At 42.5% G+C, this 13,561-nt stretch overlaps 1 protein-coding gene across 2 annotated transcripts in view; it reads right to left on the bottom strand.

Annotated features, from left to right (window-relative positions):
- The window catches only part of LOC139393641 (mitogen-activated protein kinase kinase kinase 5-like), a 35,503-nt gene that overhangs the window by 13,013 nt on the left and 8,929 nt on the right, over window positions 1-13,561 (bottom strand). For both annotated transcript variants that reach the window (XM_071141997.1, XM_071141995.1), the window contains exons 9-15: window positions 11,731-11,881; window positions 11,233-11,337; window positions 10,809-10,861; window positions 8,936-9,031; window positions 8,172-8,256; window positions 7,363-7,496; window positions 6,410-6,537 (exon numbers count right to left, since the gene is read on the bottom strand). In XM_071141997.1, the coding sequence (XP_070998098.1) occupies window positions 6,410-6,537; window positions 7,363-7,496; window positions 8,172-8,256; window positions 8,936-9,031; window positions 10,809-10,861; window positions 11,233-11,337; window positions 11,731-11,881 (752 nt within the window). The remainder of the gene's footprint in view (window positions 1-6,409; window positions 6,538-7,362; window positions 7,497-8,171; window positions 8,257-8,935; window positions 9,032-10,808; window positions 10,862-11,232; window positions 11,338-11,730; window positions 11,882-13,561) is intronic.

The raw sequence follows: 13,561 nt of genomic DNA, 5'->3' as shown, positions 1-13,561 counted from the left end.
ATGCTGTTTAGCGAAAACCTGTGAATAAAGTGAGGCGAAAGGGTAAAATAAATGCATATAATGATGCACTATGAGTGGTCTGGATCACTAGATGTGCCACATTACTAACGAAGGAACTGGGAATCACCTCGGCTACTAAAGAAGGTTCTAACGATGATCTTAACGTTACGAACGCTCTGGGAAACAAGGCCCCGAATATTCACAATGATAAAATGTCGGAAGCTGAAATAAAACATGACTTTTTAAAGTATTTTCACTTTTTTTTTTTTTAAAACACTGGTACATCAGTGACTTGATTGCATTGTGAAATCCATTTTTCTCAATCACTGTGATACTGGAAACACCCACACTTCCTGTGTCATATTCTGCCTGCAGCTATAGCACTGAATTAGACATACACACGCACACATTCAGACACAAACACACACCAAAAAGACCTCCAGACTTCCTGGAAACATTCTTGCACTGGCTCTATGCACACTCACTGGACTCTACCCCCACACTCAAGCATACTACACTGACACGCCAACACACACACACTATTCTGTTTATTATCTATCCTGATTGCCTAGTCACTTTTACCCTTACCTACATGTACATATTACCTAAATTAACTCAACTACCTCGTACCCCTGCACATTGACTCGGTACCGGTACTCCTTGTATATAGCCTCGTTATTTTATTGTGTTAACATTTCCTTTTTTGCTATTTAGTTGTAATTTTTGTATTATTATTTTTTAACTCTGCATTGTTGGGAAAAGGTTTCTAAGTAAGCATTTCACGGTAAAGTCTACACCTATTGTATTCGGCCTGACTGAAACATGGTTTAAGCCTGATGAAATTACTGTGTTAAATGAGGCCTCACCTCCTGGTTACACTAGTGACCATATTCCCCGCGCATCCTGCAAAGGCGGAGGTGTTGCTAACATTTACGATAGCAAATTTCAATATACAAAAACGACTGTGTTTTCATCTTTTGAGCTTCTAGTCATGAAATCTATGCAGCCTACTCAATCACGTTTTATAGCTACTGTTTACAGAACTCCTGGGCCATATACAGCATTCCTCACTGAGTTCCCTGAATTCTTATCGGACCGTATAGTCATGGCAGATAATATTCACATTTTTGGTGACTTTAATATTCACGTGGAAAAGTCCACAGACCCACTCTAAAAGGCTTTCGGAGCCATCATCGACTCAGTGGGATTTGTCCAACATGTCTCCGGACCCACTCACTGCCACAGTCATACTCTAGACCTAGTTTTGTCCCATGGAATAAATGTTGTGGATCTTAATGTTTTTCCTCATAATCCTGGACTATCGGACCACCATTATATTACGTTTGCAATTGCAACAAATAATCTGCTCAGACCTGAACCAAGGACCATCAAAAGCCGTGCTATAAATTCTCAGACAACCCAAAGATTCCTAGATGCCCTTCCAGACTCCATCCACCTACCCAAGGACGTCAGAGTACAGAAATCAGTTAACCACCTAACTGAGGAACTCAATTTAAGTTTGTGTAATACCCTAGATGCAGTCGCACCCCTAAAAACAAAAACATTTGTCATAAGAAACTAGCTCCCTGGTATACAGAAAATACCCTAGCTCTGAATCAAGCTTCCAGAAAATTGGAACGGAAATGGCATTTCACTGAACTGGATGTCTTCTGACTAGCTTGGAAAGACAGTACCATGCACGAAGAGCCCTCACTGCTGCTCGTTCATCCTATTTTTCCAACTTAATTGAGGAAAATAAGAACAATCCTAAATGCATTTTTTGATACTGTCGCAAAGCTAACTAAAAAGCATCCTTCCCCAAGAGAGGATGGCTTTCTCTTCAGCAGTCATAAATTCATGAACTTCTTTGATGAAAAGATCATGATCAATTAGAAAGCAAATTACAGACTCCTCTTTAAATCTACGTATTCCTCCAAAGCTCAGTTGTACGGAGTCTGCACAACTCTGCCAGGACCTAGGATCAAGGGAGACACTCAAGTTTTTTAATACTATATCTCTTGACACATTGATGAAAATAATCATGGCCTCTGAACCTTCAAGCTAAATACGGGACCCTATTCCAACTAAACCACTGAAAGAGCTGCTTCCTGTTCTTGGCCCTCCTATGTTGAACATAATAAACAATGTGTACCAAACTCACTAAAAGTGGCAGTAATAAAGCCTGTCTTGAAAAGGCCAAACCTTGACCCAGAAAATAAAAACTATCGGCCTATATTGAATCTCCCATTCCTCTCTACATTTTTGGAAAAGGCTGTTGCGAAGCAACTCACTGCCTTCCTTAAGACAAACAATGTAAACGAAACGCTTCAGTCTGGTTTTAGACCCCATCATAGCACCGAGACTGCACTTGTGTATGTGGTAAATTACCTATTAATGGCGTCAGACCGAGGCTCTGCATCTGTCCTCGTGCTCCAGGTCCTTAGTGCTGCTTTTGATACCATCGATCACCACATTCTTTTGGAGAGATTGGAAACCCAAATTGGTCTACACGGACAAGTTCTGGCCTGGTTTAGATCTTATCTGTCAGAAAGATATCAGTTTGTCTCTGAGGATGGTTTGTCCTCTGACAAATCAACTGTTAATTTTGGTGTTCCTCAAGGCTCCGTTTTAGGACCACTATTGTTTTCACTATATATTTTACCTCTGGGTGATGTCATTCAGAAACATAAAGGTTAACTTTCACTGCTATGCGGACAACACACAGCTTAACATTTTGATGAAACATGGTGAAGCCCCAAAATTGCCCTCACTGGAAGTCTGTGTTTCAGACAAGGAAGGAAGTGGATGGTGGCAAATTATCTACTTTTAAACTCAGACAAAACAAAGATGCTAGTTCTATGTCCCAAGAAACAAAGAGATTTTCTGTTGAATCTGACAAGTAATCTTGATGGTTGTACAGTCATCTCAAATAAAACTGTGAAGGTCCTCAGCGTTACTCTGGACCCTAATCTCTCTTTTTGACGAACATATCAAGACTGTTTCAAGGACATCTTTTTCCCATCTACGTAACATTGCAAAAATCAGAAAGTTTATCAAAATCTTATGCAGAAAAATGAATCCATGCTTTTGTCACTTCTAGGTTAGACTACTGCAATGCTCTACTTTACGGCTACCCGGATAAAGCACTAAATAAACTTCAGTTAGTGCTAAACACGGTTGCTAGAATCTTGACTAGAACCCCAAAATGTTATCATATTACTCCAGTGCTAGTCTCTCTACACTGGCTTCCTGTTAACCTGTTGAATCTATGGGGGCGCTATTTCATTATTGGATAAAAAAACGTGCCCGTTTTAAGCGCAATATTTTGTCACGAAAAGATGCTCGACTATGCATATAATTGACAGCTTTGGAAAGAAAACAGTCTAACGTTTCCAAAACCGCAAAGATATTATCTGTGAGTGCCACAGAACTCATGCTACAGGCGAAACCAAGATGAAACTTCAAACAGGAAATGAGCAGAATTTCTGAAGCTCTGTTTTCCAATGTCTCCTTATATGGCTGTGAATGCACCAGGAACGAGCCTGCGCTTTCTGTCGTTTCTTCAAGATGTCTGCAGCATTGTGACGTATTTGTAGGCATATCATTGGAAGATTGGCCATAAGAGACTACATTTTCCAGGGGTCCGCCCGGTGTCCTTTGTCTAAATTGGTGCGTAATCTTCAGTTGCGGGCATTTTCTCCTGGGATTCAGGACAGAAAGCACACTTCCACAAACAATATATCATTGAAGAGATATGTGAAAAACACCTTGAGGATTGGTTCTAAACAACGTTTGCCATGTTTCAGTCGATGTTATGGAGTTAATTTGGAAAAAAGTTTGGCGTTTTGATGACTGGATTTTCGTTTTTTTTTGGTAGCCAAACGTGACGCACCAAACGGAGCGATTTCTCCTAAACAAATAATCTTTCAGGAAAAACTGAACATTTGCTATCTAACAGAGTCTCCCTCATTGAAAACATCTGAAGTTCTTCAAAGGTAAATGATTTTATTTGAATGCTTTTCTGGTTTTTGTGAAAATGTTGCATGCTGAATGCTACGCTAAATGCTACGCTAAATGCTACGCTAAATGCTACGCTAAATGCTACGCTAAATGCTACGCTAAATGCTACGCTAGGTATCAATACTCTTACACAAATGCTTGTTTTGCTATGGTTGAAAATATATATATTTTGAAAATCTGAGATGACAGTGTTGTTAACAAAAGGCTAAGCTTGAGAGCTAGCATATTTATTTCATTTCATTTGCGATTTTCATGAATAGTTAACGTTGCGTTATGGTAATGAGCTTAGGTCTATAAATAGGATCCCGGATCCGGGTTTGCTCGCCGCAACTGGTTAAGGCAAGGGCTGATTTCAAGGTTTTACTGATAACCGACAAAGCACGGGGCGGCAGGGTAGTAGTTAGAGCGTTGTACTAGTAACTGGAAGGTTGCAAGTTCAAACCCCAAAGCTGACAAGGTACAAATCTGTCGTTCTGCCCCTGAACAGGCAGTTAACCCACTGTTCCTAGGCCGTCATTGAAAATAAGAATTTGTTCTTAACTGACTTGCCTAGTTAAATAAAGGTAAAATAAATACAAAAATTACATGGGCTCGCTCCTACCCATCTTTACGATTTTGTCTGGCCATACATACCTACACGTACGCTACGGTCACAAGATGCCGGCCTCCTTACTGTCCCTAGAATTTCTAAGCAAACAGCTGGAGGCAGAGCTCCTATAGAGCTCAATTTTTATGGAATGGTCTACCTAACCATGCGAGAGATGCAGAATCGGTCTCGACCTTTAAGTCTTTATTGAAGACTCATCTCCTCAGTTGGTCCTATGTAGACTGGCCCAGGAGTGTAAAGGTGAACAGAAAGGCACTGGAGCAACGAACCACCCTTGCTGTCTATGCCTGGCCGGTTCCCTCCACCGGGATTCTCTGCCTCTAACCCTATTACAGGGGCTGAGTCACTGGTTTACTGGTGCTCTTCCATGCCGTCCCTAGGAGGGGTGCGTCACTTGAGTGGGTTGAGTCACTGACGTGATCTTCCTGTCTGGGTTGGCGCCCCCCCTTGGGTTGTGCCGTGGTGGAGATATTGGGCTATACTCGGCCTTGTCTCAGGATGGTAAATTGGTGGTTGAAGATATCCCTCTAGTGGTGTGGGGGCTGTGCTTTGGCAAATGTGGATGGGGTTATATCCTTCCTGTTTGGCCCTGTCCGGGGGTATCGTCGGACGGGGCCACATTGTCTCCCGAACCCTCCTGTCTCAGCCTCCAGTATTTATGTTGCAATAGTTTGTGTCAGGGGGCTAGGGTCAGTCTGTTATATCGGGAGTATTTCTCCTGTCAAATCCAGTGTCCTGTGTGAATTAAAGTATGCTCCCTCTAATTCGCTCTCTCTCTCTCGCTGAAGACCTGAGCCCTAGGACCATGCCTTAGGACTACCTGGCCTGATGACTCCTTGCTGTCCCCAGTCCACCTGGTCGTGCTGCTGCTCCAGTTTCAACTGTTTTACCTGCGGCAATGGAACCCTGACCTGTTCACCGGGCGTGCTACCGGTCCCAGACCTGCTGTTTTCAACTCTCTAGAGACAGCAGGAACGGTAGAGATACTCTGAATGATCGACTATGAAAAGCCAACTGACATTTACTCCTGAGGTGCTGACCTGTTGCACCCTCTACAACCACTGTGATTATTATTATTATTATTTGACCCTGCTGATCATTATGAACATTTGAACATCTTGGCCATGTTCTGTTATAATCTCCACCCGGCACTGCCAGAAGAAGACTGGCCACCCCTCATAGCGTGGTTCCTCTAAGTTTCTTCCTAGGTTCCTGCCTTTCTGGGGAGTTTTTTCTAGCCACCGTGCTTCTACACCTGCATTGCTTGCTGTTTGGGGTTTTAGGCTGGGTTTCTGTACAGCACTTTGTGACATCAGCTGATGTAAGAAGGCCTTTATAAATACATTTAATTGATTGATATGACAGTTTCATAATTAGGGGAGCAGAGAAAGATGAGCAAGACTGGAAGTATTGATGAGAGAATGAGTGAATACAGTACCAGTGTGTGAGTGGTGGGGAGAGATTGAAAGAAGGAGAATGAGTAGAGAGGCACAACAACAACCGAGAAGTGAAGACTGAAACCATTAGCTGTATGGCAGTTTAAAAAGGTAAAGCAGGACAAGATTACCAAAACTTCCGTCAGTGAAAATGAATACTGTACATACCAAGTGAAGGAATGATAGAAAGACTTGTCTAAAGACTACACATTTGTAGTAGAGAGGCACAAAAGTTGAAATTAGAAACAGTAAAAAAACTGGTTCTTTGTGACCTTGTTTATGGGACCATAGAAACAGAATGAGATTTAATATAGAATGAAACAGATTCTATTTCTATGCACTGTACCTCCAGGAACCTCCTCCATAAAGATCTTGATGAAGCCGTCCTGACTCATAGAGCCCAGGTACTGAACGATGTTCCTGTGCTTCAGCCTCTTGTGCAGAGCCATCTCCTCATGCAGAGGCTGGGAGTAACTGAGATTCACACGCAGATGGGGAGAGAACCAACAGTTAGCATTGGCACTAGATTAGCAGAGCATTAGCAAATGGGACAGTGTTCATCTGCCGTTATAACAACATTGCTACAAAACATAAACAAATGTTAGTGCTGGCTGTGCCGTCATTGAGAAACAACATAAAATTCACTCCAATATTGCAGTTGCGCTGACATGGCGTAGCTGTGACCTTCGCGTACTGTATGAATTTGATGAGAGCTTTACAATCACCCGTCATGTGCTGCTTTAACCTATGTGGCCATTAGTTCTGCAGAGGAACTAAGTACTAACATTTCTTGAACTATGGGGCTCAGCTCTTAGTCGAGGTCGAAGGCTCGTAAACAAGGAATGGGGAAATCTAAATAGACATCCATCTCTTCAGGGAGTAGATTCCAGTGTAGCTATGGGGATACTGGGCAAACATGACATTTGGCAGGCTGAGGAAAACATCTGCGCATTCATTATTCTCATCATTAATCGTGAACCGTTTCGCTCACATTGTATAATGTATTACACATATTAGGCTAAAATAATCATTTGGATTTATGGTATCATGTGCAAAGAAAAGCAGCCTGGTCCCAGATCTGTCTGTGCTGTCGTGTCAACAGGTATGGTCATTGTTTGACAATACAGCAAAACAGAACTGGGACCAGGCAAAAAAAAAAAGGTGAAATTTAGCCTGGTCCCAGAACTGTTTGTGTTGTTGTGCTGTCGTGTAAACAAGTATGGTCATTGTTTGACAATACAGCTAAAACAGATCTGGGACCAGGCGAAAAAAGAAAAAGGGGAAATGTGTTTTCCATACGTGCTGTCTTTCTCTGGGATCTCCTTGATGGCGATGCGGACTTGGTTGCTCAGGTCCCTCCCAGCATACACCACGCCATAGGTTCCTTTACCCAGAACCACCTTGTCTCTGTTTTCGCTGGTCTCATAGATAAACTGCAAGTCGTAAGGGAGGTTTAATTCAACAGGATGACGGGTGTGAAACTAAATGTGTGTGTGTGTGTTTCATAAAAACTAAAAAAAGTGTCTAAGAGAGTGTGTGGGTTAGAAATAGTGTAAAGAATTTCACAAGCAACCACAACAGAAAAGGTTGAGTGAGAGCACAAAGCAATGGAAAGGGATGTATATTTAGAAACCTTCTGCTGCTCTGAACTGCAGTGAACTGAAATACTATTTGAAATGATTTCAAATAGTATTTGAACCCAGCTTTGCTGGAGTGACATGCTGGACTGAATCCAATGTTCTGTGAATACCAGGAACTTAACACACACAAAAATGAGGGGCCGGGAACACGGTAACCATAGCACTACTTGGGCGACGGTTAAGGGAAACTTTTCGCCTATTGACCCCATCATGACAGGGCTTGTTGGTGTACTGGTAGGTTAGAAGGGGGAGGGTGTCAAAAAAGAAAAGCAGCCTCGAGAGGGAGGATCCTAGGGCCCTATCGCAATTTGTGTCTCCACAACTCCTTGAATCCTTTCTCCTCACCTCCTTTTCAACCGTATTTTAGGAGAAGGTCCTATGTCTCACCCCTCGAACCCTGATTTCCAATGCATTTGCAGGAGGAGGAAAGAGGAGAGGAAATATAAATTGAGAAAGAACCTAGCTGACCTCCAGTAATCCTCCAGTGAGCTCGCTGGAGTACTCCACTGGGGCTTCTGCCTGGGTTAGAAGAGAATTGACCATCTCACAGAACCTGATGGAGAAACAGCACACACAAGAAACTAAATCACGTGGAAAAGACTGTTCAAATACATGTGAGCATGTCACATATCAGTCAGTCATATATTCATAGACCTCACAGGCAAATCATAGATAAGACCTGCAGAAACGTACACAAACAAATTCAGTACACGGCACTGTTATCAATCTTATATGTCATGAAGTATTAAAGGGGATCTTTCGATTGCCCGTTATTCGCCTTTCACTGATTCCACAAACACTACTATGAAAACCAATTCCTACGTCCTTCCTTCTCAGAAAGTATTGGATAACACCTGGGATTTACTGTATCCCAATACACAACACCTAGCTAATACTGTACTGTATTAGCACACAATGTAAAATGCACATCCCTATCAATTCATACCAAAAGGGGAGAGAGAGAAGCAGGCTCTATTTTCACTAGGCTAGAGTAAAATAAACATTAACAGTTGTCATGTCAACACAATCAAATCATGTGATAATGGTTGAAAGAACAGGCCCAATCTGTATGTAGGTTTTGTGTGGAGAATGTGGGGAATGAATCAATGGTTGATATGGTTGGTTGTTACACCCCTTCCTGCTAGACAGCTGGGCTAAAGGCTGCCTTTTGGTGTGCGTTTGTGCGTGCGTGCCTATGTACACGTGTGTTTGTACGTGTGTGTGTGTCTCACCCTTTACAGTGCAGCTCGCTGGGAAAGCAGAGTTGGAAGTCATCCGAGTTCTCCAGGACATACAGGAAGCAGCTACGCTCGTCAAACTTGGAAACACTGAGCCGGTCAAAAGGTTAAAGAGGGGCATTAAGAGCTACACAACACTTCAAAGCTAACAGCGGCGCCACAATGAAATAACAACAAGTATTCTCAAAATACCAATGCAGGCAAACAAAGGAATATGAATAAAGACAAGAAAAGCCAACAGTGGCACATTCAATATGTGGCTCTCCAATTCAGAGAAGGACGTTTTCTTTCCATCTCGTATAGATTGAAATACTGATACGTCTGAAGCCACCAGGTGACAGTAGGGCTGGGCGATATGACGATATATATCGTGTGATGAAAGACGTTTTTTTATCGTTTCATATTATGCTCTTTCGTTTACGTCGTTGTGTAGCAAATCACACAAGGCAATATTTTTCATCAAACGTGCCGTGTGGAAGGAAATTTGCAACACAAACAAACATGGAGGGGAGTGAACGTGACACAGAGCACGGAGACACGGAGTTTGTACCTAAAACAGGGGCTACTTCGGTCGCATGGACGTGGTTTGGGTATGAAAAGTCTGGTACGGACTAGAAAACAGTCCTCTGCAAAATATGCCGCAGGCCGGTCCCGACGACAGGCTCAAACACCACTAACCTCTTTAACCACCTGCGTAAGAATCATGTGAAAGAGTGCGGAGAGAGTCTACCGATGAGACCCAGAAAAGTACAGTCAAGTGCTCAAAACAAACCCCCAACTCAGACATTGCAAGAGGCTTTTGCCCGCGACACACCATATGGTAAAGAATCAGGAAGATGGAAGGAGATAACAGCTGCCGTTACAACTTACATCTGCAAAGACACGGCCCAAATTTACTCGGTCGAGAAACGGGGGTTTCGTGAGTTGGTGCTAACGCTCGACCCAAGGTACCAAATGCAAATTGATGTGTGACACGTATTAATGCCAAAATAACATGCAAAACAGGCAAGCCCCTAAAAATATTTATTATATCAGTTGAAATGTTTTCTATTTACCTTTTTAGATTTTATACATTCATATTTTGTTACATGTTTAATTGAAAATTTGCACAAAGGTTCTAAAAAAAAGGAGAAATAATCAAAACATGAGTAAGTACCTTTTATTTGTTGGGTATAATTCTAAATGTAATAAGAAATAGGCCTTTACATGTAGTCATTTTATATCAACTATTTATTCATTGAATTTACAGAAAATGTGCTATATCGTGATATGTATCGTTATCTGGATATGAAATGACCTATATCGGGATATAAGATTTTGGCCATATCGCCCAGCCCTGGGTGACAGTGTTGCCAATATAAACTGAAAGAAAATAAATCTATCGCCCTGGAGGCAGTTCGGTAGGCAAAACAAGGGTAAAGTACACAGTGACCTCCACAGCCAAATAGACACGGACACACACACACCCACACACATCCAGTCAAAGTCTTTGAAAACAACACAGACAAAAACACCCTGATGGCCAGTGGCCAAGTCCACCAGACAGATAGTGTTTAGACTCAGTAGACAACTTGGCTTCAAATACTATTTGAAATCCTTTCAAATACTTTAGCTGGGCTTGATTGAGCTTGCCTGGCGCAATGGAACCAATAGAGTCGTCGCAAACCTGCAAACTCCGCCCATCTGGAACTCCAGGCAGGCTAAAGGAAACGCTGAAATAGTTCAAAAAGTATTTGAGCCTAGGTCTGGTAGACTAGCCCTGGTAATGTGTATGGGCTGCAGGCGTGAACATGACACACCCACACGTCACAGAGCCAGGAACTCAGCCCAGAAATATTAGCACACTCTGTACTGTCTGTTACCGTACCTCACTCCCCGGATTTGCGAGGCTGGGAAAGTCCACTGGGCTTTCTGGCCTTTCTATGGAAGGGAAGACATGGCAAACTGTCAAAATGCTGACTCAACAGTCTAAACACACACACACACACACACAGTGTGCACTCGCCTGCACACACACGCGGGTGGCACACATCCTCATTAGACGATGATAGGCATGTCTTCTTTCCCGTGGTGCCGTTTTGAAAACACTCCACGCCTATTCTGGTTAAAAACACCATTCCTGAACTACCATTTTCTATGTCTTAACAGGTTGAAAACTGTAGACCTGTACAGTACAACTCAGTAGTTCAATATCTACAAGGCGGTAGAGGGGTCTGTTCACCTGGTCCCAGATCTGCTTGTCCTGTATAGCCAACTCTTACGGTCATTGTCATGCCAAACATGGTCTGTACCTTCAGGGGTGTGATATGGCTGAGCCGAACCGTGCAGCTGTCATCCTCCTCACTCACACACACTATAGTGGGCTGGAGCACTTTGGTCTGCTCCAAGATCAGAACCTGAGGAACGGCAATGGTTAATGGCGATAACAGTTTTTGGCATTAAAAGGTTACTTTTCCAAATACTTTTGCTGCGGAAAGGTACTGTACATTGTCAACATGACAAACTCTCCCGGCAGGGTGACGCCAAGTGCCAACATCATTAGCAATTATCTGACCATGACCGTGCAGTTAAATGCATGTAAAAGCAAATATTTTTACTGCACTGCATTTGAATGCCCAGAACTGTTATATACTAGGCAGAGAGAATCTATTGAGGTCTCACAAAGCAATGTGGGTTTGAGGAACTGGGAGTACTTGGAGCGGTAGTGTCTGACAGAGTGACTTGGAAACATGCCGCTATGCTCTAACTAAATAAAGCTGAATGTACTGGGAGCTGTGGTGAGGACTTACTGGGCAGCGGTCAGTGGAAACAGTGGGCTTGCAGGCTTGCAGCAACAGCTCCATCCAGAAGTCCACAGTCTCCTGTTTAGACGGTTTCACCTCCGGGGGCTTAGTGAACTGATGGTACAAGATGAACGTCTCCATGATCGAGCCCACATACCTCAAAAGAAAGATGCGAAAAAGTATTTGAAAATCAAAATCAAAGTTCAAAACATTGACCTTAAGAGGTGTCATGCCAAACTTTTGCTTAGGGGAAAGGTGTCCCCTAAATGGCCAGTATCTTTAACATTAAAGGTCCAGCATAGTCAAAATCATGTTTTTCATCAAATGGATGATATTTAGATGAAACCAAATCAAAGTAGGATGAACAAAGTAGGAAAAATGACTGTTGCTGGTACATTGATCAAGTCTGATCATAAAGTTACTGGTCCCCTCCCCCCGTGTCAAACACTTGAATTCAGGTGGCGGGATAATTTAGGGTTTCGTGTGACATCACATAAAGTCCTCAATTTAATACACCAATGGTAACGTCATATATTCTCTTGCCTAATTTAAATAAGTACCGACTCGTAACCATCAGCATAGAAGGTGTGGTTTACATAGCTAGCTAGTCTACTGGTGCTAAAATTTGACTGCAAGGTGACATCAAATTACAGGTTTCTCCTATTCATTAATGGCAAAGATAATTTTAGGTTCCCTATTTCATCTGTGTCTGGTGTTTGCTAGTTACTGGCTAGCTAGTTCTTCAGCCAGCATGGAACAAAAGGGGGGGGGGGGGGGGGGGGGTCGTTCAAAACTCAGACGCAGTTGTCATGTCAACATTAGAGTGTTGGACTAATAACCGGAAGGTTGCAAGATCGAATCCCCGAACTGACAAGGAAAGATCTGTTGTTCTGCCCCTGAACAAGGCAGTTAAGAACAAATGCGTATTTTGTGGGTTAACTGGACTTGCCTAGTTAAATAAAGGTAAAATAAATAAATCTGTCAGTTCTGCTGCAAAATGCAACAGAAGACACATGCCAAATGGGAGATCCTGACATCATTGATAGTCATGGTTTATGAATATGGTCTGGCAGTCAACATAAAAACACACACACAAATATATATACACATACACACATATATACACACACACACACACATATATACAAACACACACACACACACATATATACAAACACACACACACAGTTGAAAGTCAGAAGTTTAAATACACTTAGGTTGGAGTCATTAAAACTCAATTTTCAAATACTACGCACATTTATTGTTAACTAACTATAGTTTTGTACCTGTGGATGTATTTCAAGGCCTACCTTCAAACTCAGTACCTCATTGCTTGACATGGAAAAATCAAAAGTCAGCCAAGACCTCAGAAAAAAAAATAGTAGACTTCCACAAGTCTGGTTCATCCTTGGGAGCAATTTCCAAACGCCTGACGGTACCATGACCATCTGTACAAACAATAGTACGCAAGTATAAACACCATGGGACCACGCAGCCATCATACAGCGCAGGAAGAAGATACTGGAGGAAACAGGCACAAAAGTATCGATATCCACAGTAAAACCAGTCCTATAATCGACATAACCTGAAAGGCCGCTCAGCAAGGAAGAAGCAACTGCTCCAAAACCGCCATATAAAAAGCCAGACTACGGTTTGCAACTGCACATGGGGACAAAGATTGTATTCTTTGGAGAAATGTCCTCTGGTCTGATGAAACAAAAATAGAACTGTTTGGCCATAATGACCATTGTTATGTTTGGAGGATAAAGGGGGACGCTTGCAAGCCGAAGAACACCATCCCAAACGTGAAGCACAAGGGTGGCAGCATCATGTTGTG

Source organism: Oncorhynchus clarkii, chromosome 3, assembly GCF_045791955.1.
Source record: "Oncorhynchus clarkii lewisi isolate Uvic-CL-2024 chromosome 3, UVic_Ocla_1.0, whole genome shotgun sequence".
NCBI lineage: Eukaryota > Metazoa > Chordata > Actinopteri > Salmoniformes > Salmonidae > Oncorhynchus > Oncorhynchus clarkii.
Note: the sequence above shows the minus strand (reverse complement) of the source record. Positions and strands in the feature narration are given on the sequence as shown.